At 34.4% G+C, this 25,811-nt stretch overlaps 13 protein-coding genes and 5 pseudogenes across 18 annotated transcripts, besides 8 other annotated features; 5 read left to right on the top strand and 13 right to left on the bottom strand.

The window, feature by feature from the left end:
* Positions 1 to 19,418: part of a mobile genetic element that runs on past the window's edge.
* On the bottom strand, positions 19 to 594 carry TVAGG3_0087300 (organellar and viral DNA polymerase type B; the record flags this gene model as incomplete). Its single annotated transcript, XM_051222328.1, has 1 exon — positions 19 to 594. One exon carries the CDS (start codon positions 592 to 594, stop codon positions 19 to 21), a length of 576 nt encoding a protein of 191 aa, XP_051107314.1.
* TVAGG3_0087310 (organellar and viral DNA polymerase type B) lies at positions 2,121 to 3,798 on the bottom strand (the record flags this gene model as incomplete). Its single annotated transcript, XM_051222329.1, has 1 exon — positions 2,121 to 3,798. A coding segment is annotated over one exon (1,678 nt), but the record flags the coding sequence as incomplete, so codon positions are not given.
* TVAGG3_0087320 (uncharacterized protein) lies at positions 3,888 to 4,361 on the top strand (the record flags this gene model as incomplete). Its single annotated transcript, XM_051222330.1, has 1 exon — positions 3,888 to 4,361. The coding sequence occupies one exon, from the start codon at positions 3,888 to 3,890 to the stop codon at positions 4,359 to 4,361; it is 474 nt and encodes a 157-aa protein (XP_051107316.1).
* Positions 4,534 to 4,933, bottom strand: TVAGG3_0087330 (annotated as a pseudogene). The gene has a single exon. A coding segment is annotated over exon 1 (400 nt).
* Positions 5,360 to 5,689, bottom strand: TVAGG3_0087340 (uncharacterized protein; the record flags this gene model as incomplete). Its single annotated transcript, XM_001299197.1, has 1 exon — positions 5,360 to 5,689. The coding sequence occupies one exon, from the start codon at positions 5,687 to 5,689 to the stop codon at positions 5,360 to 5,362; it is 330 nt and encodes a 109-aa protein (XP_001299198.1).
* On the bottom strand, positions 6,271 to 6,727 carry TVAGG3_0087350 (annotated as a pseudogene). Its single transcript has one exon. A coding segment is annotated over exon 1 (457 nt).
* On the bottom strand, positions 6,892 to 7,400 carry TVAGG3_0087360 (annotated as a pseudogene). Its single transcript has one exon. A coding segment is annotated over exon 1 (509 nt).
* On the bottom strand, positions 7,484 to 7,850 carry TVAGG3_0087370 (organellar and viral DNA polymerase type B; the record flags this gene model as incomplete). The annotated part of the gene is made up of 1 exon (XM_051222331.1): positions 7,484 to 7,850. A coding segment is annotated over one exon (367 nt), but the record flags the coding sequence as incomplete, so codon positions are not given.
* Positions 7,906 to 8,018, bottom strand: TVAGG3_0087390 (annotated as a pseudogene). The gene has a single exon. A coding segment is annotated over exon 1 (113 nt).
* Positions 7,906 to 8,114: a mobile genetic element.
* Positions 8,087 to 8,114: a terminal%2Cinverted (terminal inverted repeat of Mariner transposon ID:TVAGG3_0087380).
* TVAGG3_0087400 (integrase core domain containing protein family) lies at positions 8,421 to 9,385 on the bottom strand (the record flags this gene model as incomplete). Its single annotated transcript, XM_051222332.1, has 1 exon — positions 8,421 to 9,385. A coding segment is annotated over one exon (965 nt), but the record flags the coding sequence as incomplete, so codon positions are not given.
* On the bottom strand, positions 9,540 to 10,367 carry TVAGG3_0087410 (keratin-associated protein family; the record flags this gene model as incomplete). Its single annotated transcript, XM_051222333.1, has 1 exon — positions 9,540 to 10,367. One exon carries the CDS (start codon positions 10,365 to 10,367, stop codon positions 9,540 to 9,542), a length of 828 nt encoding a protein of 275 aa, XP_051107319.1.
* On the bottom strand, positions 13,479 to 14,038 carry TVAGG3_0087420 (uncharacterized protein; the record flags this gene model as incomplete). Its single annotated transcript, XM_051222334.1, has 1 exon — positions 13,479 to 14,038. A coding segment is annotated over one exon (560 nt), but the record flags the coding sequence as incomplete, so codon positions are not given.
* On the top strand, positions 14,064 to 14,462 carry TVAGG3_0087430 (uncharacterized protein; the record flags this gene model as incomplete). The annotated part of the gene is made up of 1 exon (XM_051222335.1): positions 14,064 to 14,462. A coding segment is annotated over one exon (399 nt), but the record flags the coding sequence as incomplete, so codon positions are not given.
* On the bottom strand, positions 14,463 to 15,317 carry TVAGG3_0087440 (protein of unknown function, DUF4106 family; the record flags this gene model as incomplete). The annotated part of the gene is made up of 1 exon (XM_051222336.1): positions 14,463 to 15,317. One exon carries the CDS (start codon positions 15,315 to 15,317, stop codon positions 14,463 to 14,465), a length of 855 nt encoding a protein of 284 aa, XP_051107322.1.
* Positions 15,442 to 16,248, top strand: TVAGG3_0087450 (uncharacterized protein; the record flags this gene model as incomplete). The annotated part of the gene is made up of 1 exon (XM_051222337.1): positions 15,442 to 16,248. The coding sequence occupies one exon, from the start codon at positions 15,442 to 15,444 to the stop codon at positions 16,246 to 16,248; it is 807 nt and encodes a 268-aa protein (XP_051107323.1).
* On the top strand, positions 16,474 to 17,001 carry TVAGG3_0087460 (protein of unknown function, DUF4107 family; the record flags this gene model as incomplete). The annotated part of the gene is made up of 1 exon (XM_001304098.2): positions 16,474 to 17,001. The coding sequence occupies one exon, from the start codon at positions 16,474 to 16,476 to the stop codon at positions 16,999 to 17,001; it is 528 nt and encodes a 175-aa protein (XP_001304099.2).
* Positions 17,147 to 17,377, bottom strand: TVAGG3_0087470 (uncharacterized protein; the record flags this gene model as incomplete). The annotated part of the gene is made up of 1 exon (XM_001297865.1): positions 17,147 to 17,377. The coding sequence occupies one exon, from the start codon at positions 17,375 to 17,377 to the stop codon at positions 17,147 to 17,149; it is 231 nt and encodes a 76-aa protein (XP_001297866.1).
* Positions 18,142 to 18,446: a mobile genetic element.
* Positions 18,982 to 19,418: a terminal%2Cinverted (terminal inverted repeat of Maverick-2 transposon ID:TVAGG3_0087210).
* A 5,009-nt stretch (positions 19,419 to 24,427) lies between these two features.
* Positions 24,428 to 24,455: a terminal%2Cinverted (terminal inverted repeat of Mariner transposon ID:TVAGG3_0087490).
* Positions 24,428 to 25,728: a mobile genetic element.
* On the top strand, positions 24,524 to 25,648 carry TVAGG3_0087500 (annotated as a pseudogene). The gene has a single exon. A coding segment is annotated over exon 1 (1,125 nt).
* Positions 25,701 to 25,728: a terminal%2Cinverted (terminal inverted repeat of Mariner transposon ID:TVAGG3_0087490).
* Positions 25,729 to 25,811: the final 83 nt, after the last annotated feature.

Genomic DNA, 25,811 nt, shown 5'->3' on the forward strand with positions numbered 1-25,811 from the left:
TGACAAAAATAAATGACCTCAGAACTTCAACTTACGAATAAAGCTTGTTTTAGTCGTTATTGAGAAGTTAAACTTTTCAGCAAAGCAAGGTTGACATGACTTACATAAGTCAAATCCAATCTCTTGACCATCATGAAGTGCTTTGTAAAGTTTCATTAAACTGAACTCAGAGTCTTTGTCATATGTTCCAACAGGTATGTGAATGTTCTTATCTTCATTGTAATAGCATTGTATAGCTTCAGGAAACATTTCATTTGCTGTTAAAGCAAGGACGTCTTGTTTGACACCTTTGCAACGTGCATGGAATGCAACTTCATTTAAATCATTCGTGAGTAAGTCTATGTAAGTCTTCTTTCCACAAAATATTGACTTGTATGCTAAACTTTGTTTTCCAGGTGTTATTTCTGCGAAGTCAGAATGAAATTGACCAAGGTTCTTTCCTATAAGTTCGCGACCGTATCTCTTCTTAAACTCTGCTGCAAGCTTTGGTATGTCTTCATTGAAAATATGCATGCTATCACAGTCCTGGTAAAATATTTGAAGTCCCATATCTTCAGCAGTACAGAATACTTCACACATTATTCTCTTCGACATAGACAGAATGTTAACACCAAGTGGACAGAAGTTAAAGTGTCTGCAAATGCTTTTCGTTAGCTTGAAAATAGTTTTATCTGAACCATCCAAACCTTCGAACTTCACTATATGGTTGTAGTTTCTGATGGCATATCTTATAGCATCTTTGTCATTTACTATGGTTATTTTTGACTCAATAGGAGATAGAATAGTTTTGCCATAAATACTGTTCAGAATGAGCTTTATATTTTCTTGCAAAGGATTTCCTTCTTTCTTATACTTTAACCTTAACTCAAACAACTTCTTTACTTCATCTCTTATTCTAATATCTCTGTTTCCATCGTAATAGTATCCTTGCAACACTTCACATTTGACACCTTGATATTTTATGAGGTCTTGTAATGTTATATGGTCAACATACATTAAACAGCAAGTGTTTGAACTTCTGGGAACGTTAAGTTCTGGATTTAGTTCAGGGTCACAAACTATTAAAGGAAAGTGTCTATGTATTCCAATCTCTGTTATCTTAATGAGAACAAAGAAGCCAGACATAAACTTTTCACTAATGAGTTCCTTTTGGTCGTCATCGAATAAATGTCTCATGAGATACTCTGTGCTTAGCATCTCATCCTTCATAACCTTTGGAATACCTTCTAAAGTATGAAGTCTTGCTATAGCTGATGGATATAATGAAACAGCGTCGAAATCAGCAATGAGTTTCTTTTCGCTCTTTTGTTTCATGTTATCTGACAGCATACATCTTCCACCTTGAATACAGCGTGAAATAAACTCTCTTGGTTTATTTGAGAGGTCATATAAATTTCCATTCGGGAAGTACACTCTGTTCTCAAACAATTTGTTAGCAATTGAACAAATGCTAACGTAATCATAAACGTTTAAATCAAATTCTTTTAATATGTAATTGCGGAACTTAACAAAACCTTCTCTTAAAATTCTTACATCTTGTTTGCAATAGAATGTGCTATACTTTTCTAAGTCGAAGTGGTTTTCATCTATTCTGCAACCTTTGATGGAATCTATGTTTTTCATGAACGTATCAATATCTTTTACAAACTTACACGCTTCAGAAATGACACCAGTTCTGTTGTCATTTGCTAACAAAGAGCTTGAATAATATTGATACGGAAATACTTCCTTTTCACCACACTGCAAATGAAACCTTTCAGGAAATAGTTTAAGCTTCTTATTTATAACAGTGTATGAATCTTTTATAATAATTGCCCTTCCTTTATATAAGCCAGTTATCTGCATTGTTCGTGAACCTTTAATGATGGGAGTTCCTTTCACTTCTGTCATGTGTCTTAAGATGAAGTTTATATCATAACTGAGGTTATGGAAATATATTAAACTCTTGTCAGGAAGTCGTTCCAAAAATTCTGTTGCACAGTTCTGACCCCAAATGCTTTCACTCACTGAACCATCTTCACTGTCGTAACATATGTTAAAGGCTTTATGAACTCCATCAGTGCTACACTCAAAGTCAGCAAAGAAAACATGCTCAGGAATGAACTTACATTTAGCTTTATTTACTTCTTTTGACTCTGCTTTCTTCTTCAGTTGTACACAATACTTTGGAGCATATGTCAAATCTTTAAATGGTGCAAGGTTCTGTTTATATAAGTCAGTCGTATATGTGAAAAGTTCTCCATAAGAAATAGGTTCGAAATATTTGCACTCCCACAATGTTTTCATAACATCCCATAACGGTGTTGTTCTATCATAACGAACTACATATTTGTTCTCTCTCTTTGTATAAATCTTCATCTGTTTCTCAATGTTCATTCCACCACACTCCTTCAAGATTTCTATATAGTTGCGAATGAAATATGTTGTCATTGGTAATCTTTCATTTAGCATGTAGTGGTCTTCAACAAGAAGTAAGTCAATAGTTCTAACAGTTTCACATTCTTTTGGTATGTATCTCTTTATTTCATTATGTCTTGAGTCATTGAAGTAACCAATGGTAACATTAAATGCTATACCTGTTGCGTCAGAAATTTCTTGTACTTTACTTTGAGGAAAGTCTCTAACACGAATGACTTCTCTCATGTGGTCAATAGTTTCTTCATTTACTCCAGCCTGAATGCAAGCATAAACGAAGCAGTTATCTTCTGTCATAAGTGTTGCAGTTCTTTTGTTCAGTTCATTGAAGATTTGATAGCGTTCAAGATTTATAGGTAATGTGCAAAGATACTTCCAGAACTGACCGCTTCTCTTCTTATAAAACTTCTTTTCACCATTATCTTTCCAAAAGCTTTCTATAAGTGCTGGGTTTCCTGTTTGCTTAAGAGCTTCCAAAATGGCTTTCTGGTCATTTGTCAGTGTGCTTTCATCTCTATATGGTCTCTTTTTTGGTTTGCCTTTCTTTACATCTGACATCGTTAAGCCTTCATATTCTGTTAAATCATACATCTTTATTTCAGTAAGATTCTTTATGTTTGTCAAGAAGAAGTCATAGTGCATTTCAACAATACCTTCAGCATTTGCTTCTATCTCTGATATAAAGTTCTCCTTCAAGAGCTGATGTAGTAATGTTCCAATATTATTGAGGTTTAACGTAGAACATTCATACTTTCCACCAAGTTTATAACATACCATCCATCTTTGTTGGGAGTTTATTTTAATCTTCTCTAAGAGTCTCATGAAAACCTTACCGAAATGTTTGTGTAAGTAGTCTCTGTTTGGTTCATCTAAAGCTTCGATGTTAAAGTCAATGAGTCTATTGCCTGTCTTAACATTCCTCTTCCTATTCTCTTCATCTTTCTTTAACCATCTCTCACCTTCTTTTGGTTTGTCGTCAATGGAACGAAGGACATCGTTAGCTTTGCGAACTTGTTCTATAGCGCTCTTAAACATCTCTCTTCTCTGTTGTTTCAGTGTGTCGTCTCTTCTTCTTGTTTCACCAACGTTCGCATTTGTTATGTCAAAAATTTCTCTTCTTACTTCATGAGGTACTGAACGTCTATGATATAAGTCAATAGCAACGTCATTTAAAGGAAATGCTCTTGCATGGACTTCGTCCTCGCCGCGTTGCGGCTTTATGAACTCATGAATTCTATCATAACTTATTTCACCATTATAGTCATTGAGGATGTCAGCGAGTGCTTTTTTGTTTGTTGCGTAATGCTTTGCAACATCTATATTAGCTTCTGTAAGAAGTTGTTTTATTTCCGAGTGTTCTAACTTAGACAACTTCCGATACATCTTTAGTAGGAAATAAAAAAATATTTTTTGAAAAAATTAGATTAGATTTTTTAAGTTATTTTTCAAAATAATTTAATATTTTTATTTTAATGAAACACATGCAAGATTGCAAGTTCTTTTCATACAATGCTCTCGCTACTGCCATCAAGAATGAGTTCAATAATGCTGCAAACGTTAATGTTATCTTTAACAAGAAGTTTGTGAAAGAATCTAAGTTTGGTCAGTATGTCAGACCATTAGCTATCGTCATTGACCGCAAACGTTATACTTCACAAGAGTTAGCAGTAGTTTTGAAACAAAAGAGTTTCTTCGTGAATGTCAAAGATACTCATTATACTGTCATAAAGAACTCTAATATTGACTTCTTCAGTATTGCTATGAATCTTTCCGAACAGAAAGAATATAAGAAGGGTGAAACATCTGTGAAATATTATCCTTCATCTCTGAAGACAATAACGAACAAAGATGTTATACAGAAATTCTTACCAAAGGTTGAAGAAGCTTCTATTGACATTGACGAAGGAAGTGAAATGGTTGAAGAAATAGACCCTGAAGCTTTATAAGAAAATTTATTTTTGAATAACTGATGGTGTCACCACGTCACTATGTGTCACCAGGTTAATTAACTTCTCTTAAAAATGATGACAACATGACATTTTGACAACACAGCAGGATTAATGCAAAAATGAATGTTATCGTTAATGTTATCGTTTATGTTATCGTTAATGTTATCGTTTATGTTATCGTTAATGTTATCAGTGTCGAACATAATTGACATGGAGCATTTATGTTATCGTTAATGTTATCGTTTATGTTATCGTTAATGTTATCGTTTATGTTATCGTTAATGTTATCAGTGTCGAACATAATTGACATGGAGCATTTATGTTATCGTTAATGTTATCGTTTATGTTATCGTTTATGTTATCGTTTATGTTATCGTTAATGTTATCGTTAATGTTATCAGTGTCGAACATAATTGACATGGAGCATTTATGTTATCGTTAATGTTATCGTTTATGTTATCGTTAATGTTATCGTTTATGTTATCGTTTATGTTATCGTTTATGTTATCGTTTATGTTATCGTTTATGTTATCGTTAATGTTATCGTTAATGTTATCAGTGTCGAACATAATTGACGATCAGACGATTCTCTCTTCGTCGATTATGTTCGACATGGAGCGTTTATTGAAACAATTAAATGGTAAAAACAAAATAAACTTGACGATCAGACGATTCTCTCTTCGTCAATTATGTTCGACATGGAGCGTTTATGGAAACAATTAAATGGTAAAAACAAAATAAACTTGACGATCAGACGATTCTCTCTTCGTCAATTATATTCGACATGGAGCGTTTATGGAAACAATTAAATGGTAAAAACAAAATAATGACGAAGGGTTTTGTTTTTATCATGGTTTTCTCCACTATGGTCCTAACGTGGCACCCGACGAGATTTTTTTCATTCTTCCTCTTTGAAGTTATCGAAATATTCTGTTATTTTTTCCTTCAGTAATGTTAAGTCTTCTTTGAATGTAAGTATTGTGCAACCTTTGATGTCATAGTGTGTTTGAGGAAGAGTATTTTTTGACAATTTCTTTTATTTGCTCATTCGGTGTCATTGAAATCGGTAAGTTTTCACGATAGAACCAGTTTCTGTCAGATTTATATATTTTAGCGAGGTCATAAAAGCTCTTGTTGTTTCTTCTGACTAAATGTAACATAACCATATCTTTATCTTCTTCTTTTTCCATCTCTTCAGTGTAAATCATATACTTATAACTCTTTTCCTTTCCTTTTGGTACTGAACGCGGTATTCTTTTCTGTATGCTTTTGTCTTCTTTCATCATATCTTCTCTCTGCTTTGTACAAAGTTCGTCAAGTAGCATAAGTATGTAGATTGCATAACGAGGTGAAGCCCACATTGCTATTGAACTAACTAGGAACTTATGAACATATATACCTTTTAGATGTGATGGTAAGTTTTGTCTGTCTTGGTACATCTTTTTAAGTTCTACATGTTCAAACTCACTGAGGAGTTCATGAGTGCTATTTAATTCAAACCATTCATTTGGTGTTTTATTCTCTGGAGCAAAACATGCTGTCAAAATACTCTGCATTTGGTACATGTCATCTTTGACTGAACGAATGAGTCTCAATTGTTTGTTATACTGTATGTATTCATATTCTTCATTAATGGCTTCATGAACGATAGCAGTTGTTGTCATTGCTGTTCTTACATACAAGATAAAAATTTTGTTAGAAAAAATTAGCGTTATTTTCTGACTTTCACAAAAGACCAAAAATAAACGCTTTATATGTATTTTTCAGCAACTTCGTCAAATAATTTTATAGCTTTATCTATCTCATCTACTTCAAACGTTTCTTTACCTTTCATGGGAGCACCATACATTTTCTCAAACTTTTCAAGTAGTTCTGTTTCTGCAGCTCTCATATCATTAACGAACACAACCTTGACTCTATTGACGGTAGAGTCATATCTTTGAGTTTATATTTATGTTCTTCCTATCTTATATCTCTTTGTATTGAAGTCCTTCGGTTTCTGAACGATGTAAAGTAAGCCTTCACTGCAACGTTTCGTATCGAATGAACCATATGTTATGAAGTTATATCCAACAACTGGGTCAATCCATAGAAGAATTATTGGTATAAGACTTTTGTCAATGAGATATGCTGTAGTTCCATAGAATCTTACTGATATCATAAGCTCAGGATTTCTTGTCAAAATTTTCTGAGTAGAAGCAATTCTAACCCAGTCCTTTGTTTTTCTTTCCAGATGGTGTTATAATGTCTGACAAAGAATATTTGTTGTATTTCTTACAGTATCTTACGTTTAAATCACCAATTCTAACCACTTTGGTGTCATTGTTAATCTTTCTAACTGTTTCAAACTCAATGTTTGACATTACTGTCTTTACATACAAGATAAAAAAATAAATAAAAATAAAACTAACTTTATTTTTATCTTTTATGAAAATTCATGAAATTTGGTCATTTTTCAGCAAAAATAATGTTTAGGTGAAGAGGTGAGATCTCACCCATTTTCTCACCTGTTTTCTCACCTGTTTTTTCACAAGCGTTTTACATGAATTGTACGATGTATATTTGAAATCCTAAACAATTTCGTAGCTTCTATTTCTTCTTTTAGTACATTGAATGTTTTAATCATGCCGAAAGTCTCTTTATATTTCTTCTTGACGTCAGACAGAAGGAAATCTTCTGCTGTTGGATAGTTTTTTATTAAGAAATGTCAACATATCCATTTTATCTTCTGCTGGCTTTTCTGCTTCTTTCTTTAAGTCTGCATAGTCGTTTCGCATTCTATCTCTTTGACTGAGTAGTTATATTTCCTCATTGCTGCTTTACATTTTGAACATTGCGGATTCATTTTTGCGTTATACATTGAAAAAAACCAGCTAGAACAACTAAGGCGTCAATTGCTCTCTTCATCTCAAACATAGCGGGTCTTATTTGTTCGTTCCATACATTGCCTCTTCTATCTTCATCTCTTATCTGCCATACACATCTTGCAACTAATGTAACAAAGTTATCGTATGTCTTAAATTCTTCGGATTTATATATGTCAGAGATGTTCTTATAAACCATGTCGCAATCTTTGTCCATAACTTTATGGTTGCAATGATATCCTAGAAACTCATAGTTTACCTTTCGTATGAACTTCTTTATTTCTACCGAGTCAGTTGCTTTGATTTCTATTTCGTCAAATTCATGAATAGTGAGCTTTTGTTGTTGGATTTCAGGCAATTTGGGTAAATGGTCAATAATGTCCTGCATGTCATAAAGATATTCTTCATTTTCTTCATCCTGTGCGGTACAGTCTAAATTACTTGTTAACAGTTCTTGCTTTATCTTCTGGATTTTTGTTTCGAAAGTATATGAAGAAGGAATGAAGTTTTTCATTTCTACTAACATTGACGTAGGATTCATAACTAACGAGTTTGGTGCTGTTGTGGACAGAGTCCTGCCGTTCGCAGCTTGAATTGTTGTTGTGCCGATTGTTGAAATCATATCTTTTATACAAAATAAAAAAATAAATAAAAATAAAACTAACTTTATTTTTTCTATTAAAAAAATGAAAAAAATCCCGCCAAAATTTCCCGCGAAACCGCCTCTTGTCTCAAAATTCATTTTATATCCCGGCATGGCGCCAAAATACAACATACTCATCATATACATATATTCATATTTTTTATTATATATTTATAATCAGCATATATCTCCTTTAATAGTCTCATATAGAGCGCTGTGCTAAACGCACCTTTGGACACCCTATATCTTAAGGAAATTCATGAAAATTCACGAGACCCAAAGGGTCTGAGCCGCTAAGCGGCGAGGGTGAGAAAACGGGTGAGATCTCACCTCTTCACCTAAACATTATTTTTGGTGTAAATAAATGGTACCATTAATGATATCATGACTGTTCTCATTCATGTCTGATTTACATCTAATGAAAAAGTTTAGAAGAATAAAAAAATTCTTTCTGGCATATTTTTGTCTTTCCAGTACTCCCGCTCTAATGGTCCCAGATGTGTTGGCTTTGACTCTCTCAAGTTCTTAGATGGTATAACATCTTCAACGCCTCCTTCATATCTTACTTTATAAGTGTCATCGTTTATGTTGTAGCCAAGTATTTCAATAACCACTCCTCGCTTTGCTTCGTCAATGGTTTCAGCAAGTTTGCCATTACTACTTTCGACTAATTTATGTCGAGGGTAAAATGCAATGGAGTCGTCAGCAGCTTTTATAAGATATCCATTACCTTGCGTAGAGTCTACGATATAATAATTTCGACTTAACCTTAAACGTTTCTTTGTCAACGGTTTGTCGTCAAGAACTACACGAACTTTTGTTCCAGGAATGAGGGTAAATTGTGTTGAATTTCTGATATTTTGTGTTTGACTTCGTTTCTTTTGTATATACTTTTCTTCTTGTTGTTGTGTCATTGAATTTGGTGTATGTCCTGTTGTAGAATGTGTTGAGGAATTATATACTTCGATGAAATGTTTCATTGTTTCTTCGGTAAAGTCTCGCTCTTGGTTTAAATCTCTGAGCGTTCTTATGAAGCGGTTTATGATGCCGAGTATGTTATGGTTATGGTCTTCAGTAGTGTAGTGAGTTATGTTATGCTTAATGAGAAAATCTGTGATTTCATTGCTGAGGTATGCACCGTCTTGGTCTGAAGTTAATGAAGTGGGATGATGTTCTGCCACGAACGTCTGAAAAACTCTTAAAACTTCACGAGTTCCTTTATTTTTCATTGGATATGCATATGCTTTACGAGTGTTAACATTAATGAAGATGAGGAATGGTGGCTTTCTTCCTTTCTTACTCTGAACCAGAGTGTCAAATTGGTATGCGTCAGGAGTGTTGGAGTAAATTGGTAAAAAGTAGTCGTAAGGGTTTATTTTTGTTTGATGTACAACATTTTTGTCAAAGAACCTTTTCACTTCAGCTCTGTTAGTAAATCCCCAACTCTTTGCAGCTTCATTGAACTTCTTAAATGACCTCCATGGATGTTGTTCGAATACTTCTTTCAAGCTCATTTATGTAAAGTTAAAGATTTTATTCTAGGCTCAAGCGCGTTCATTGAACGCGGTACCATGCAAATATAGTCACAAATGGTGGCATATAATCTTCACCCGAGCCTGTTGGATTTGTTGTGAAAGTGTGTGAATGATTTCCTCCCGGTTCAGTTGGTCAAAAAATCTTTTTTGCTGCATTGTTATAAGATGGAGATAAAACGTCATGGCCAGCTTCATACTCTGAGTTGTATAATGGGTGGTCTCTTAATGAGTGGCTATGATCGCCAGAAAAGTTTGTCGTTCCTGTATGAGTGTGCGCAGGTAAGTTTGCTTCTTTAATTTTCTTCGAACCTCCTGTTTGCTTTGAATATTTAGCACAGTATAAGAATTTATCTACAATCTGCTTCCACGTACCAAAACCTAAAACTGTTGCTGGATTTGTTGAATTCATTGACGTATAAATAGAACCAACAGGATATATGGTTTGAAGAATCTGGGCCTTCATTGTTAGAAGTTCATGTTTAACGTTTATAGCTTTATTGCCTTCTACAATATTTATATTGTTTGTTATTAAACCATTAGGAAAAGTAGGAGGATAAATTCTTTGTTCTTGTACAGTTGCACCGTTTCTTCCTGTTTTTGTTACTATTTCGATGCATGCCTTAATTTCTTTAATCTTGATTGTTTGAAATTCTTCATGTGTATGGTTCTTGTCGGCTTTCTTGTCCAACATCGTTGGTAGTGTGTATGCTTCAAAGTTTCTGGCATATTGATCAATGTTCCTGCAATAGTTATCTAAATTGTTAAGTGTATCTTTTACGCTTGTACTCGGATTCTCTGAAGGTGTACTTGAACCGAGGGTATAGTTCAGTATTATATCGTCTGCTCTAACAGTAGTGAAGGATTTATGTGTATGGTTCTTGTCGGCTTTACTGTCTAATGTAGTTTGAAGTTCATTTATATCGGAGATGTTGTGGTTATGAGATTTCAAAACTTTGTTCATTGCTTCAAGTTCATCTTTGTCAGCTTTACTTTTAATAGCATCTTCAAAAGTTATTTTTGCCGTAACTCTCAACGTAAATTTTGGTTCAACTAATACACCGTTAACATTGAAAGTAGAGGCATAAATTTCACCGTTATAACTAAATGCTTCTAGCGCTTTACCCGTGTCATAATGTACAGTACAGCTTATGTCATAACCTTTAGCACGAATGTATTTATATCTTCTTTCATTAGGGTCTTCCGTCTTCACTTCATCATCCCGTGTTAAATATCCATGATAATCCGTTATAATCTGTTCATCTGAAGTTATATAATGAACATGGTTCTTGACTCTATCACTCAGAGCTAAAAGCTCATTTTTGTCTGCTTTTTCGGCTAATTTCTCATTAACATCATTCACTTCTAATTCAAACCTTCCGCCAGAACTCTTATTATCATTAATCTTTTTCATTAATTCGGTAATTACGTCATAAAGACTATATTCTGTTTTCGGTTTTGTAAATAATGAGTCAAAATTTCTTTTCATTATTACATCGCTGACATTAATGATATCACCAATTCCTTTTTCATTTATTCTCTTCATTAATTCTGCAATAATGACGAATATATAATCTGTTAATTTATTCTCTTCATCGAGGGTTATAGAATGATTTGAAATCGAATCATTAACACCTCTAAATAAATCAATAACTTCAGGATACACGTTTTTAATGTCTCGAATAACCCGACCCGTATCCTGTTGTTCATGGGCTTCACCACTACGTGGTTTTATGTCTCTAACCATCATCAACGCAGCCATAACCGGAGGGTTTGTTGCTATCTGTTCGAAAATCCGTCCGTTATGTACGGTATATCTAAATAATTTCTTTGTGTTTGTCAAAACATTTGAAACAAGTCTTTTAAAACCATCTACAAAATTTCCCGTTTCACCTAATGTTCTTGCAGCATTTACAAGCTCACCCATTCCAGCTTTTGACCCCAAAAACGTCCATATTGCGTTTATTTTACTCTGTATAGTTGTCCATTCAGCGAAACTAATACCCGCATTCGCTAAGTTGAAAATGAAACTCAGTGGATCGAACTTAATTCCGCTTTCTTTTTCAATTTCAACGAACTCACTAACATGAAATTTTAAATATTCTTTCGTTAAAATCGTTTTCCCCGATGTCATGCCGTTAACGGAACTATCACCGTCAAAAGTTAACGAATTCAATTTCGTCATTGATGCTTTTATTTCATACACCGCTTTATCAATAGTTTTTGGCTCACCTTCTTTAGAAGTGTATGAAACATTAATGAATGAATTATATGTATTCATGAATGAGTTAAAATCAATGATTTTCATTAATGAAGCCTTTAATGATTCATTTATTGTCGAATCCCTTAAAGTAATTAATGAACTGTCATTTATGAAAGGTACACTGCAAACCGTTGAGTTTGGATCAAATGCTGTAGTCGGCTGGGGAGTATTAATGATATAAGTCATTAAATCATTAAGTGATGCAAATAATGTTGTTGTTTTTGATTTAATTTCTTTAGCATCTGTTATATACGGTAATTTTATTTCTGTAGTTTCTGAATTAAAGATATTCGCTAAAATGTTTTGTAAACTGTTTTGAACAGCTATATAAACCGTTGAATCCGGAACTCTTACGATTTCACCGTCCTTTATAAACGGCATAGTACATGACGTAGTGCTTGGATCAAATCTTTCGGGATTATGATTCAACATATATTCTAATGCTTCATAAACAGACCTATATACGGTTGTATTATCTTTTTCAATAATTTCACCGTCCTTTATAAACGGCATAGTACATGGAGTTAAAATAGGGTCAAACTTTTCATAGTCCTTCCATGTTATGTATTTCTCGGTATTTCCATCAGTGATAACAATATATTTGTCAGTAAGTGTGAGAGAGTATTGACCAAAATATAAACGTTTAGCTCTGTCAGCTTCATACGCATATGCAGCTATACTCATATTTTAATGAGAATAAAATGTTGTTCTATTTGCAAAGTACAGACCCAAACGAATACGGGACAGTAAAGCTACAAACAAACTTAGGTCTACAGAATGAGGCGCTTGCATTCAGAATGGTTGACTTCAATACTATCGCTTCATTCGTTATAACAGATGAAACAGATTTCATGGAGATTGAAATAGATGGAAAGAAGCACGAAATAAGATTTCACAATAATGTAGAATATAAGATGGAAACATTAGCTGGAGTGTTAAATGCTCTCATAAATACTACAATAAACAAGGATAACGAAGAAAACTTAATGAATGTTAAACTTATTGCAGGAGTTTTGAAGTTCAGTTATGCGAAGGAGTTTAAGATACCAGAATGAGTCATAGAGTACAACTTCTTTTGGGTGCATACCATATGACATTTCCTTTGAAAAGTGTTGACAAAACGATTGAGATGAAATCTGTTCCATATGTATGTTATGGCAATTGTTTATACATTGAGTCTAAAATAGCTAATGTCACAGGTATTTCAGGAGTTAATAGTAAGGGTTCAGTAGAATATAAGTCTTTCTGTTATGCAGTCAATTCAATGTTCATTCCAAATGTTCCTGTCATAGCAACTCATTTAGGTAAATGAGTTCGCATTAGTCCTCATAATTTGAAAGACATGCAATTCAGACTTGTTGACTTTCAAGGAGAGCCTGTAGAACTGAAGGCACCAGTGCGAATGACTGTTGAAGTTGACTTTTTAGAAAATATTAAATGCAACAGCTTACAAGAGAACTCAGAGCTAAAAATATAAAGTATGAATGTTATGTATTAGGTCATGAACTTTGGTTGTTGCTGTTTGATGAAACAAATGAGTTAGTTATGTCAGTCAACAGAGAACAGAAAAATATTGTGTTAGTGAAAACTGCACCAAGTCAATAAGATTAGGTTTGCATTATGAAGATGAGTTCGATACTGTTGAAGAAGTTTTGGATAGATATTACAAATTGCTAACTTGAAATTTTTTGACTGACGGCGCAAAGCGCCAAGACGAAGTCCTGACTGCTTTAATTTACTAAAACATATTTCAAGCAAAGTTTATAGTCAGTAGATAGTTTTGTATATTCATTCGAATATCTATACTTAAACTCAACTCCTGTAGTTCCTGGTGTTTCAATGATGCGGATGTTACCTATTTTCATGAATAGTGGCGTTTGACCACAGCATTCGATTTCAGGGTCGAGATAGTCAATGACACATTGTTTCCCTGTTATTCGTGAGATAACATTTTCAAGGCCCTCCTTTGTTAGAATTATTTGGTTCTTACTTATAAGATTTGTCAAAAGCTTCTTATCGTCTTTGAGTAAAATTGTTTGGTATAACTGAAGAAGGTAATGGTCTACGTTATCTGAAGGATTTGTTTGAACATTTGTGTAAGGATTGTCGTTGGCTTCTCTTGAAAGAACTTGGTCCAGTGGTGGATACTCTAACTTAACATCTGATGTAGCGTTAGCGTTTGAAGCTGAGTTTAAATTCACAGCGCCATGCTCCAAGACCGAAGGTCCCGACTTAAGTTCTGGTTCTTTTTCTTTCAAACACTCTGAACTATAGTTCTTTATGACAATATTGTTTGTCGTTCGTGAGTCAACATTTGATGTTGGTTCAATTGGAACATTAACGGCACCAGCTAAGATGGATTTGCTTCTCATTTCATATAGAATAAAAACCTTTTATATGTATGAAATGAACAATATACTCGACAAGGGTTTGAATGTAAAGCTAACGAATGAAAATATTGTTGAATTCACTGAGACAGGTGCTGTGTATAAAGATGTAGAACTACTGAACAAAAGAGCTAAGGGAAGAAGCAGGAACATGAACAAAGGGTGGAAGCCTATAAAAATTTATGTCAATGATGGCTCAGGAGGTTCAAACATAAAGTATGCAGAAAGTTATAGAGTTTATGCTCTCAAAGGTGAAAAGCCTTCATTTAAGAACAGCTATTCTAACGCATATCCTCAAAAGCTAACGGATGGGGAAGTGGATGATATGAATGACAGCAAAAATATTAACAGAAATGGCGACAGAGATGCATGGAATTTGTTTACCATCAGTCAATTGAAGGTTAAACTTTTAAAACAATGTTGGTCGTTCCCATGGAATATTTTTGACTTTAATGGTATTAGTCATGATATGAATCTCAAGGTATGAACGAGGAGAGATGAGAGACTTATATGCTTCCCAAATTTCTTCAAAAGGTAATGTTATACCTGACTGTTTCCAAATGAGTTCAATATCATAACGTGAGAAACCTTGAAAGATAACGAAGTCAGTTATGAGACGTTTTATGTTTAAAGCTAAAAACCTCCATGTTTGCATAAGTATTGCTACAGTTAAGTGGTAATGTCTGACTTTAGTAATGATGTTAGCTAATGGTGAGTCTGGTTTTGACACTAAACCTTTTCCGGCGAAATCATCACAAACTAATAAAGTGTTTGAAGGATACTTTTTGAAGGGGTATTTTGAAAGTTTTGATAGAATGTAGTTTGTAAGTCGTTTCATATCGTAAACTCCTGAGTATTGACGTAAGTGGTGTTTGTCAATAATTCTTTCCATCTCCTCAGAGGTCTTTTGCATTCCTGACTGTATAAATTCAACGATGGCATAATATTTCCTCTTACGTCGAATGTAACGTTGAAGAAATTCAATGAGTTCACTGTCTGGAACTTTAACGACAGAGGCTTGAACTTTTGACATAAATGTTTTCGCTGTTGAATCCATAGAGTCTGAAGTTGCTGATATAATGATTTGGTCATAGTAAGAGTCGTTTCCTAAACGCTCTGTTATGAGTATATGACGAATTAAATTAAATGTCTTACTTGAACCCATCTTTCCACAATAGAAATACACACCATTTGAACAGAACTCATAGTCCTTACTGAAAGGAAGAATGAGAGAACTGTTGAGCTTTTCACTGTTTTCATTCATGTCTTCATCTACGTCATGTATTAAATGCTTCATTTTATCTCCATTAAAAATGCAAGTCAGAAATATTCAGAATATAGCACCGGGTCTAACTGACAAGAGTATAAAGATATACTATGAACATGTTATGATGAAACCAACCAAAATTCAAGAAAGTCAGTATACTTATGAATATCCAAGACACTGGGTAGAGTATGTAGGAGGTGAGAAAGCTATTGAAATCAGACAGGTTCGAAGTATTCCAGCAGGAAGAACAATATTATTGAAGAACTTTAATGTTTTGAGATATAATGATGAAACAAAGAAGCAAGATAGTTTCCCTGTTGCTGTGTATGTGAACTTAGATACAGGAGATGACATGAAAGTTTTTAATACAAAGCTTCAAACGGTAGTGAGAGAACAACTGACTGCGGAAGGGCATCCATTACCTTCAGAAGTTACCATAGCATATAATTTTGAAACAAACTCAATAGATTTTAAAGTCATCTCTGCAAAGAAGTCAGGTTTTACATTTAATGAAGCAGATGTATATTCGAATGAAAACTTCAAAGCTATTGCATGGTTAGATAATGACGATTGCTTTAAGAAAATATTTAAATACAGTGACTCAACGATGTCAATAGATGACCTTCGTGGAATGTTACCATCGACGTTTACAGTAGAAGGTTCAGCAGGATTGCTTACAAAATTGTCAATTGGTGGTATTTGGTCTCGTGAGAACATTGTTATAAAATCCAGTATAAGTGAATTTGCTGAAGAATCTATATTATGTCTTTCAAACTACATGTATTTGCCGCCGAAGCATTATAGTATAACAAACTTTGTCAGTAAGTTTAACATAAGACTTGTCGAACCTTCTTCAATGAAAGATGTTGTGCTACCCAAAGACGGAAAGGATGGACTCATTATTGAGATGATTTTAATTGCATATTAAATGAGCTTGTTCTTGAAGGTCATTCATGATGAAATAACTGTTGTAGAAGATGTTAGCAATTGTTCAGACATTTTGAAGCGAATAGATGATATAAGAAAGAAGTTAGATAGACCGCAAAGCGGTGAGGGCGAAGCCCGTGAGAACGCTTATGTTTCATTGACTTTCTCCAGTAACGAGAACTTTTATGAGATAATATTGAAGAGAGATGATTTTAATATGGTGTAAATGGTAGCTTGGGCAGCTTTAGGCGCAATGGGAACAAAAGCATTAGCATTTGGAGCAAAAGCACTTGGAGCTTATGACGCAGTAAATAAAATGAGTGGAGGAAGGGTTTCGAAGACATTAGATGCAAATAAAGGGAAGATTGGAGGCTGGGTTGCAAAGAAGTTAAGATTAAATAAAATAGGGCTCATAAATAAAGCATCCAATTTGGTTGCGACTGAGTCAGAAAATGCTTTAGGAAAGGACGATGAGTTTGCAAAACACGCAAAAGACTTTAATGACCAGATGAAAGGTGAAACAATGCATTTAAATAGAGTCGATGGAACTAAAGAAAATGTTTCTTCTCCGCCAGCGGTTTATCCATACGGCCCTTATGGAATGTATGGAAACCCTTATGAACGACCATTTGACCCATTGACTGGTGGAAGTAATTGGTATCATTACGGACGAAGAAGAAAGACAGTCAAGTTGGAGACAGACGTGAAGAAAGCAACTAAAAAGAAACCAAGGAAGAGAGTTATAAAGCAATGAATTCAACAGGGTGAAAAAAGAGGTGAAAAAAGAGGTGAGATCTCACCACTTCACCTAAATTTATTTTTGTGCTATGTTTTCATACGTGTGGGAGTGGTGATATCATTAATTTTTATATAAATGTGGGAACAAAAATAAAGCATATCTACTCAACAGGAATGAGACCCTTACTGACTATGTATTCGTTTAATGCTTGATGAAAACAATGGTACATATTATCGTATGGGTATACACAACGTCTGTTTCCATCGTCGTCGTATATGTAGAGCTCAAATCCAGTCCAACCTTCTTTTGTACAATATGTAGCTTTATTTAAGTATGCATTTATGTAGATAAGGCAATTTTCTTCATCGCTCCAGAAATAATTTTTCGTCATTGTTGAAATAGTTTTCGTTCCTCTGCGACGATAAGGAATATAGATCCGTATTTTTCCCAAGTGAGCGGGGTATCTCTAATCCCAGCCCTATCGTCCTCCTAGTGTCAGTTTTTAATATAAAATCCAAAATTTTTTAAAAAATAAAAATTTCGAGAAATTTTTTAAGTTTTTTTTTCTTTGATTTCAATAATACAAAATAAATTTGGGAGTAAAAAGACACTATTTAATGAAATTCATATGAGTGAATGTGGATAAATACTCTCAGAACATACAATTTATATATTTTTTCTTTATGTTATCAACTAATTAGTGATAATTTTTTTTGAATCAGATTTTTTTTCATTAAAAACATAATATATAACGCAATAATGATGTACACATACGTATCTACACATCAAAATATAAAGTTTGTTTTGGTCTGGGCATCCCAACCAAAAATTCTTAAAAAATTGAATAAAATTGAATACTTGGGGCTGGGATACCCAGCCCGAAACCGAATTGAATTTTTTGAATTAAAGAATATATTTACGTATTTATAATATATATGTGATGTTTATAAAAAATACTAAATTTTTGTAAAAAAATTCAATTTATTCAAAACGTACATTAAGTGATCACTTCATTAGTAGGATCAGCGATCCTACTAAATGGTGAGAATGCCACTAGCTAAAAAGGGAGTCCTTGGAGCTCTTGATCTCTTGTCAGTAGAGTCCATAATGAGGCATGGCATCTACTGATTAGAGATCAGAGCAATCCTACCTTACCTTCAGGAGCTACAAAGCTCCTAATCGTTACGAGAGGGAGCCTTGGAGCTCCTGAAGCTCATCAGCAGAGGCTATTTACCATTTGGGCCTCTTCTGATGAAAGATGCGAAGCTCTTCTACGAACCAGGAGCTCCAAAGCTCCTAATCCTTACGAAAGGGAGCTTTGGAGCTCCTGAGTCTTCATCAACAGAGTCCCAGAGTGGTAAATGTCCTATGCTGATGAAAGATGCGAAGCACATCTTCGAACCAGGAGCTTCAAAGCTCCCATTCCTTACGAAAGGGAGCTCTGGAGCTTCTGAAACTCCTTTTATTATCAGATAGGACAGTTTTCTTCTGAGGCTTCTCATCAAATCTAAGACTTCAGAAAAAAGCTGTCTATCCGTGTATACTTACATTCTAATTGACTACAAGTGTACAACTTTAAGGCAGAGATTATCCGAGGCCTCTCATCAAATGAGGGACCTCGGATAATCTCTGCCTTAAGTAGTCAAATAGCTTTTCTGACTATTCAGGGACAAGAGAACAAGAGTTGGAATACTTTAAGGCAAGGTTCTTCCGAAATCTCTCATCGAATGAGAGACTTCAGAAGGACCTTGCCAAATCCTTGAACACTGATATCCTTGGAACTGAGCTAGGACCAAGGAGAAGTAGTGTACTATAGCTCACGATGGTAATCTCGGAATTACTTATATTGCCACATGCACAATATCTATTCAGCCAGACTCCTATATACAAGAAGTCAGGCTGAATAGATATTGTGCATATGGTTTGCAGAACTCTAATAACACATAAAATTTTGTTATCCCAAAAAGGTGACATTTTGGGTGTATCGTCCATCCCAGGAATGTATGCAATGAACTTTGCGTCATATGGGATTGTAATATATTCAGGTTTTTTTTCATCGTCAATGGGTCTGTCTTTGTTAAAATGCATGTTTCTCAGTTTTACTTGAGTTTTGAATAGTTCACGGAAACGTTCTGGGAAAGAGTCATAGTAAATGTAGTCAGACATGTCTTTGTAATGAAATAAAAAAATTAAAAAAATAAAATAAGGTTATTTTTATTTAGTGAGGACGGTAGTGAATTCGTTAGTGAAGTCGTTAGTGAAGTCATTAGTGAAGTCGTTTATGTGTCAGATGGTTTTGTAAATATTTAAGGTTAAGTTGGTGTTATGGTTGTGTCGTAAAATATACGTTACTGGTTTCGTAAAGTGTCAAAACCGCTAAGTAGTGTACGGAGGCGCGCAGTGCCACAGTACGCAACTTAGAGATACTAACTCTTACGGTTTTATTTAGAATATGACCGAGAGTTTGGGTGACAATATGACTCATAGTTTAAGAGAGTGTATGACTGATGGTTTTAGTGAGAATAAGACTGACCGTTTTAATGAAAATATGACTGACGGTTTGAGTGACAATATGAATTACGGTTTTAGTGAGAATAAGACTGATAGTTTGGATGACAATATGACTGTTGATTTGAGTGAGTGTATGACTGAAAGTTTGACTGACAATATGACTGACGGTTTGACACACACCATGACTGTTGATTCGAGTGAGTGTATGATTGAGAGTTTGGGTGACAATATGACTCATAGTTTAAGAGAGTGTATGACTGATGGTTTTAGTGAGAATAAGACTGACAGTTTGGGTGACAATATGACTTCGGTTTGACAGACACTATGAATTAGCTTTTTATTGAGAGTAAGACTGATAGTTTGACTGACAATATGACTGACGGTTTGACACACACTATGACTTACGGTTTTAGTTAGAATAAGACTGACAGTTTGAGTGACAATATGACTGACAGTTTGACACACACTATGAATTAGCTTTTTAGTTAGAATAAGACTGACAGTTTGAGTGACAATATGACTGACGGTTTGACAGACACTATGACTTACGGTTTTAGTTAGAATAAGACTGACAGTTTGACTGACAATATGACTGACGGTTTGACACACACTATGACTGTTGATTCGAGTGAGTGTATGATTGAGAGTTTGGGTGACAATATGACTCATAGTTTAAGAGAGTGTATGACTGATGGTTTTAGTGAGAATAAGACTGACAGTTTGGGTGACAATATGACTTCGGTTTGACAGACACTATGAATTAGCTTTTTATTGAGAGTAAGACTGATAGTTTGACTGACAATATGACTGACGGTTTGACACACACTATGACTTACGGTTTTAGTTAGAATAAGACTGACAGTTTGAGTGACAATATGACTGACAGTTTGACACACACTATGAATTAGCTTTTTAGTTAGAATAAGACTGACAGTTGAGTGACAATATGACTGACGGTTTGACAGACACTATGACTTACGGTTTTAGTTAGAATAAGACTGATAGTTTGACTGACAATATGACTTACGGTTTTATTTAGAATATGACTGAGAGTTTAGGTGACAATATGACTGTTGATTTGAGTGAGTGTATGACTGACAATTTGAGTGACAGTATGACTTCGGTTTGACAGACACTATGAATTAGCTTTTTAGTGAGAATAAGACTGACAATTTGAGTGACAATATGAATTACGGTTTTAGTTAGAATAAGACTGATAGTTTGACTGACAATATGACTGTGGTTTGACAGACACTATGACTGTTGATTCGAGTGAGTGTATGATTGAGAGTTTGGGTGACAATATGACTCATAGTTTAAGAGAGTGTATGACTGATGGTTTTAGTGAGAATAAGACTGACAGTTTGGGTGACAATATGACTGCTAATTTGAATGAATATATGGCTGTCGGTTTGGGTGAGAATAAGACTGACGGCTTTAATTAGAATATTACTGACAGTTTGAGTGACAATATGACTGTGGTTTGACAGACACTATGAATTAGCTTTTTATTGAGAGTAAGACTGACAGTTTGACTGACAATATGACTGACGGTTTGACACACACTATGACTGTTGATTCGAGTGAGTGTATGATTGAGAGTTTGGGTGACAATATGACTCATAGTTTAAGAGAGTGTATGACTGATGGTTTTAGTGAGAATAAGACTGACAGTTTGGGTGACAATATGACTTCGGTTTGACAGACACTATGAATTAGCTTTTTATTGAGAGTAAGACTGATAGTTTGACTGACAATATGACTGACGGTTTGACACACACTATGACTTACGGTTTTAGTTAGAATAAGACTGACAGTTTGAGTGACAATATGACTGACAGTTTGACACACACTATGAATTAGCTTTTTAGTTAGAATAAGACTGACAGTTTGAGTGACAATATGACTGACGGTTTGACAGACACTATGACTTACGGTTTTAGTTAGAATAAGACTGACAGTTTGACTGACAATATGACTGACGGTTTGACACACACTATGACTGTTGATTCGAGTGAGTGTATGATTGAGAGTTTGGGTGACAATATGACTCATAGTTTAAGAGAGTGTATGACTGATGGTTTTAGTGAGAATAAGACTGACAGTTTGGGTGACAATATGACTTCGGTTTGACAGACACTATGAATTAGCTTTTTATTGAGAGTAAGACTGATAGTTTGACTGACAATATGACTGACGGTTTGACACACACTATGACTTACGGTTTTAGTTAGAATAAGACTGACAGTTTGAGTGACAATATGACTGACAGTTTGACACACACTATGAATTAGCTTTTTAGTTAGAATAAGACTGACAGTTTGAGTGACAATATGACTGACGGTTTGACAGACACTATGACTTACGGTTTTAGTTAGAATAAGACTGATAGTTTGACTGACAATATGACTTACGGTTTTATTTAGAATATGACTGAGAGTTTAGGTGACAATATGACTGTTGATTTGAGTGAGTGTATGACTGACAATTTGAGTGACAGTATGACTTCGGTTTGACAGACACTATGAATTAGCTTTTTAGTGAGAATAAGACTGACAATTTGAGTGACAATATGAATTACGGTTTTAGTTAGAATAAGACTGATAGTTTGACTGACAATATGACTGTGGTTTGACAGACACTATGACTGTTGATTCGAGTGAGTGTATGATTGAGAGTTTGGGTGACAATATGACTCATAGTTTAAGAGAGTGTATGACTGATGGTTTTAGTGAGAATAAGACTGACAGTTTGGGTGACAATATGACTGCTAATTTGAATGAATATATGGCTGTCGGTTTGGGTGAGAATAAGACTGACGGCTTTAATTAGAATATTACTGACAGTTTGAGTGACAATATGACTGTGGTTTGACAGACACTATGAATTAGCTTTTTATTGAGAGTAAGACTGACAGTTTGACTGACAATATGACTGACGGTTTGACACACACTATGACTGTTGATTCGAGTGAGTGTATGATTGAGAGTTTGGGTGACAATATGACTCATAGTTTAAGAGAGTGTATGACTGATGGTTTTAGTGAGAATAAGACTGACAGTTTGGGTGACAATATGACTTCGGTTTGACAGACACTATGAATTAGCTTTTTATTGAGAGTAAGACTGATAGTTTGACTGACAATATGACTGACGGTTTGACACACACTATGACTTACGGTTTTAGTTAGAATAAGACTGACAGTTTGAGTGACAATATGACTGACAGTTTGACACACACTATGAATTAGCTTTTTAGTTAGAATAAGACTGACAGTTTGAGTGACAATATGACTGACGGTTTGACAGACACTATGACTTACGGTTTTAGTTAGAATAAGACTGATAGTTTGACTGACAATATGACTTACGGTTTTATTTAGAATATGACTGAGAGTTTAGGTGACAATATGACTGTTGATTTGAGTGAGTGTATGACTGACAATTTGAGTGACAGTATGACTTCGGTTTGACAGACACTATGAATTAGCTTTTTAGTGAGAATAAGACTGACAATTTGAGTGACAATATGAATTACGGTTTTAGTTAGAATAAGACTGATAGTTTGACTGACAATATGACTGTGGTTTGACAGACACTATGACTGTTGATTCGAGTGAGTGTATGATTGAGAGTTTGGGTGACAATATGACTCATAGTTTAAGAGAGTGTATGACTGATGGTTTTAGTGAGAATAAGACTGACAGTTTGGGTGACAATATGACTGCTAATTTGAATGAATATATGGCTGTCGGTTTGGGTGAGAATAAGACTGACGGCTTTAATTAGAATATTACTGACAGTTTGAGTGACAATATGACTGTGGTTTGACAGACACTATGAATTAGCTTTTTATTGAGAGTAAGACTGACAGTTTGACCGACAATATGACTGACGGTTTGACAGCCCCTATGACTTACGGTTTTATTTAGAATATGACTGAGAGTTTGGGTGACAATATGACTCATAGTTTAAGAGAGTTTATGACTGATGGTTTTAGTGAGAATAAGACTGATAGTTTGAGTGACAACATGACTGACGTTTTGACTGACGTTTTGACTGACAATATGACTGACGGCTTTAGTTAGAATATGACTTAGAGTTTAGCTGACAATTGGCTGACAGTTTGAGTGAGTGTATGAATGAGAATATAACTGACGTTTTGACTAACAATATGACTGACGGTTTGACATCGAAATTCATTCATATATATGTATTGATCAATGCAATCACCCTATTTAATATTATTATTTATCAATTAATTTTTCATTACTACATGCTCTCAATTATTATGACATTAATATTTATCAATAAATATTTCATTACTATATGCTCCCACCCAATTTGACATTATTGTTCTTTGACAAATTTTTCTTTATTAAAGACACTCTCACAAATTCATATCAATATATTTTAATTATCACCTATTCCAATCCATTTTCATATTCATATTCTTATTGAGTTAGAATAAATTGAGGATGACTGAGAATCAAATTATAATTAGTGAGAATCAATTGAAGAATACTGGGAGTTAATTAAGGTTGTTTAAGAATAAATTGTGAATAAGTGACAATCAATTGAGGATGAGTGAGAATCATTTGATTATTAGTGAGATTCAACTGAACATCAGTGAGAATCAATTGAATAATACTAAGAAGAAATTGAGGAAGAGTGAGAATCACTTGATTCTTAGCGAGAATCAATTAAGGATGAGTAAGAATCAATTAATAAGTAGTGAGAATCAATTTAGGGTGACTGAGAATCAATTGATTCTTAGTGAGAATCTATTGATAATTAATGCGAATCAATTGATTATTTGTGAGAATCAATTGATCAGTAGTAAGGATCAATTGATTATTTGTGAGAACCAATTGAAGATGAGTAAGAGTCAATTGAGGATGAATATGTGTCTATTCTGATATGACTTAGTATAGGGTGTCCAAAGGTGCGTTTAGCACAGCGCTCTATATGAGACTATTAAAGGAGATATATGCTGATTATAAATATATAATAAAAAATATGAATATATGTATATGATGAGTATGTTGTATTTTGGCGCCATGCCGGGATATAAAATGAATTTTGAGACAAGAGGCGGTTTCGCGGGAAATTTTGGCGGGATTTTTTTCATTTTTTTAATGAATCATAAAGAAAACATCCTCGCTCTTGCAAAAAAATGCAAAGACTGTAAAAAATCTACGAGACATTGGTAAAATGCTTCGGTATGGATGCTCCTAGCTATTCCACTGTAACGTATCATGTTAGGATGTATCACTTCATGAACAAAAAGGCGCCCATCATAAAAATTGACAAAAAATCGCCGGATCAAAGAAAAATCAAAGCAATTCTTCAAGCGCTAGATGAAGACCCAAGAGCATCACTCAGAAGGATAGAGGAGATGACAAAGATACACTTACAACAGTCAGTTATTATCTGCACAATTATTTGAACTACAAACTAGCGTATACACGTTGGGTTCCGCACAACCTTAATTCAGTTCAAAAAAAATCTAGAGTCCAATCTTCGAAAGAGCTCCTCTCTATATTGGTGCGTATCAATCCAAGAAGTTTCGCTTTTTAGTAACAGGGGACGAGTCTTGGTTTCAATATGCAACAGAAGCCAAAATCATGTGGATCCCGAAGGATGAAAATCCGCAAACATTCCCGAAGAAAAAAATTGACACACCAATGATGATGTTGTCGGTTTTTTGGGGCGTGAATGGCATCATCGCAATTGATATTCTTCAAAAACCTAATACGATGAATGCTCAGTATCTAATTGACAATGTTCTTACTCAAATTATCAATTCTGATGAGTTTGAGAAATCCAAATAACAAAAACAAAAGTTTGCAATTCATTTTGATAATTCAAGAGTTCACAAAAGTCATAAGGTAATGAATTACTTGTTGGAAAACAATGTCAAAGTTGTTCCAAACCCAATTTATCCACCTGATATTGCACCCTCTGAGTTTTATTTATTCGGCACGCTAAAAAAGAGAGCTGAAGGACGCGAATTCGCGAGTCCAGATGATCTTGAAAATTTTGTAAGAGAGCAATTTGAGCAATTTTCTCATGATGATTTAAAGCGTGTCTTTCAAGCCTGGATCGATCGCTGCGAACGCGTGATTGAATCCAATGGTGATTATATTTAAATAAACTTTATATATATGTAACTTGTTTATTTCTATTCGCAGTATTCAGGTTTGTGCTAAACACACCTTTGGACACCCTATAGATGAAGATGGTTTAGCATTAAAAATTGTCACTTTTTTAAAATTTCGGATTTTTAAGAGTATGTTGAAAATTAAACATACT

This window comes from Trichomonas vaginalis, chromosome IV (assembly GCF_026262505.1).
Source record: "Trichomonas vaginalis G3 chromosome IV, whole genome shotgun sequence".
Classification (NCBI taxonomy): Eukaryota; Parabasalia; order Trichomonadida; family Trichomonadidae; genus Trichomonas; species Trichomonas vaginalis.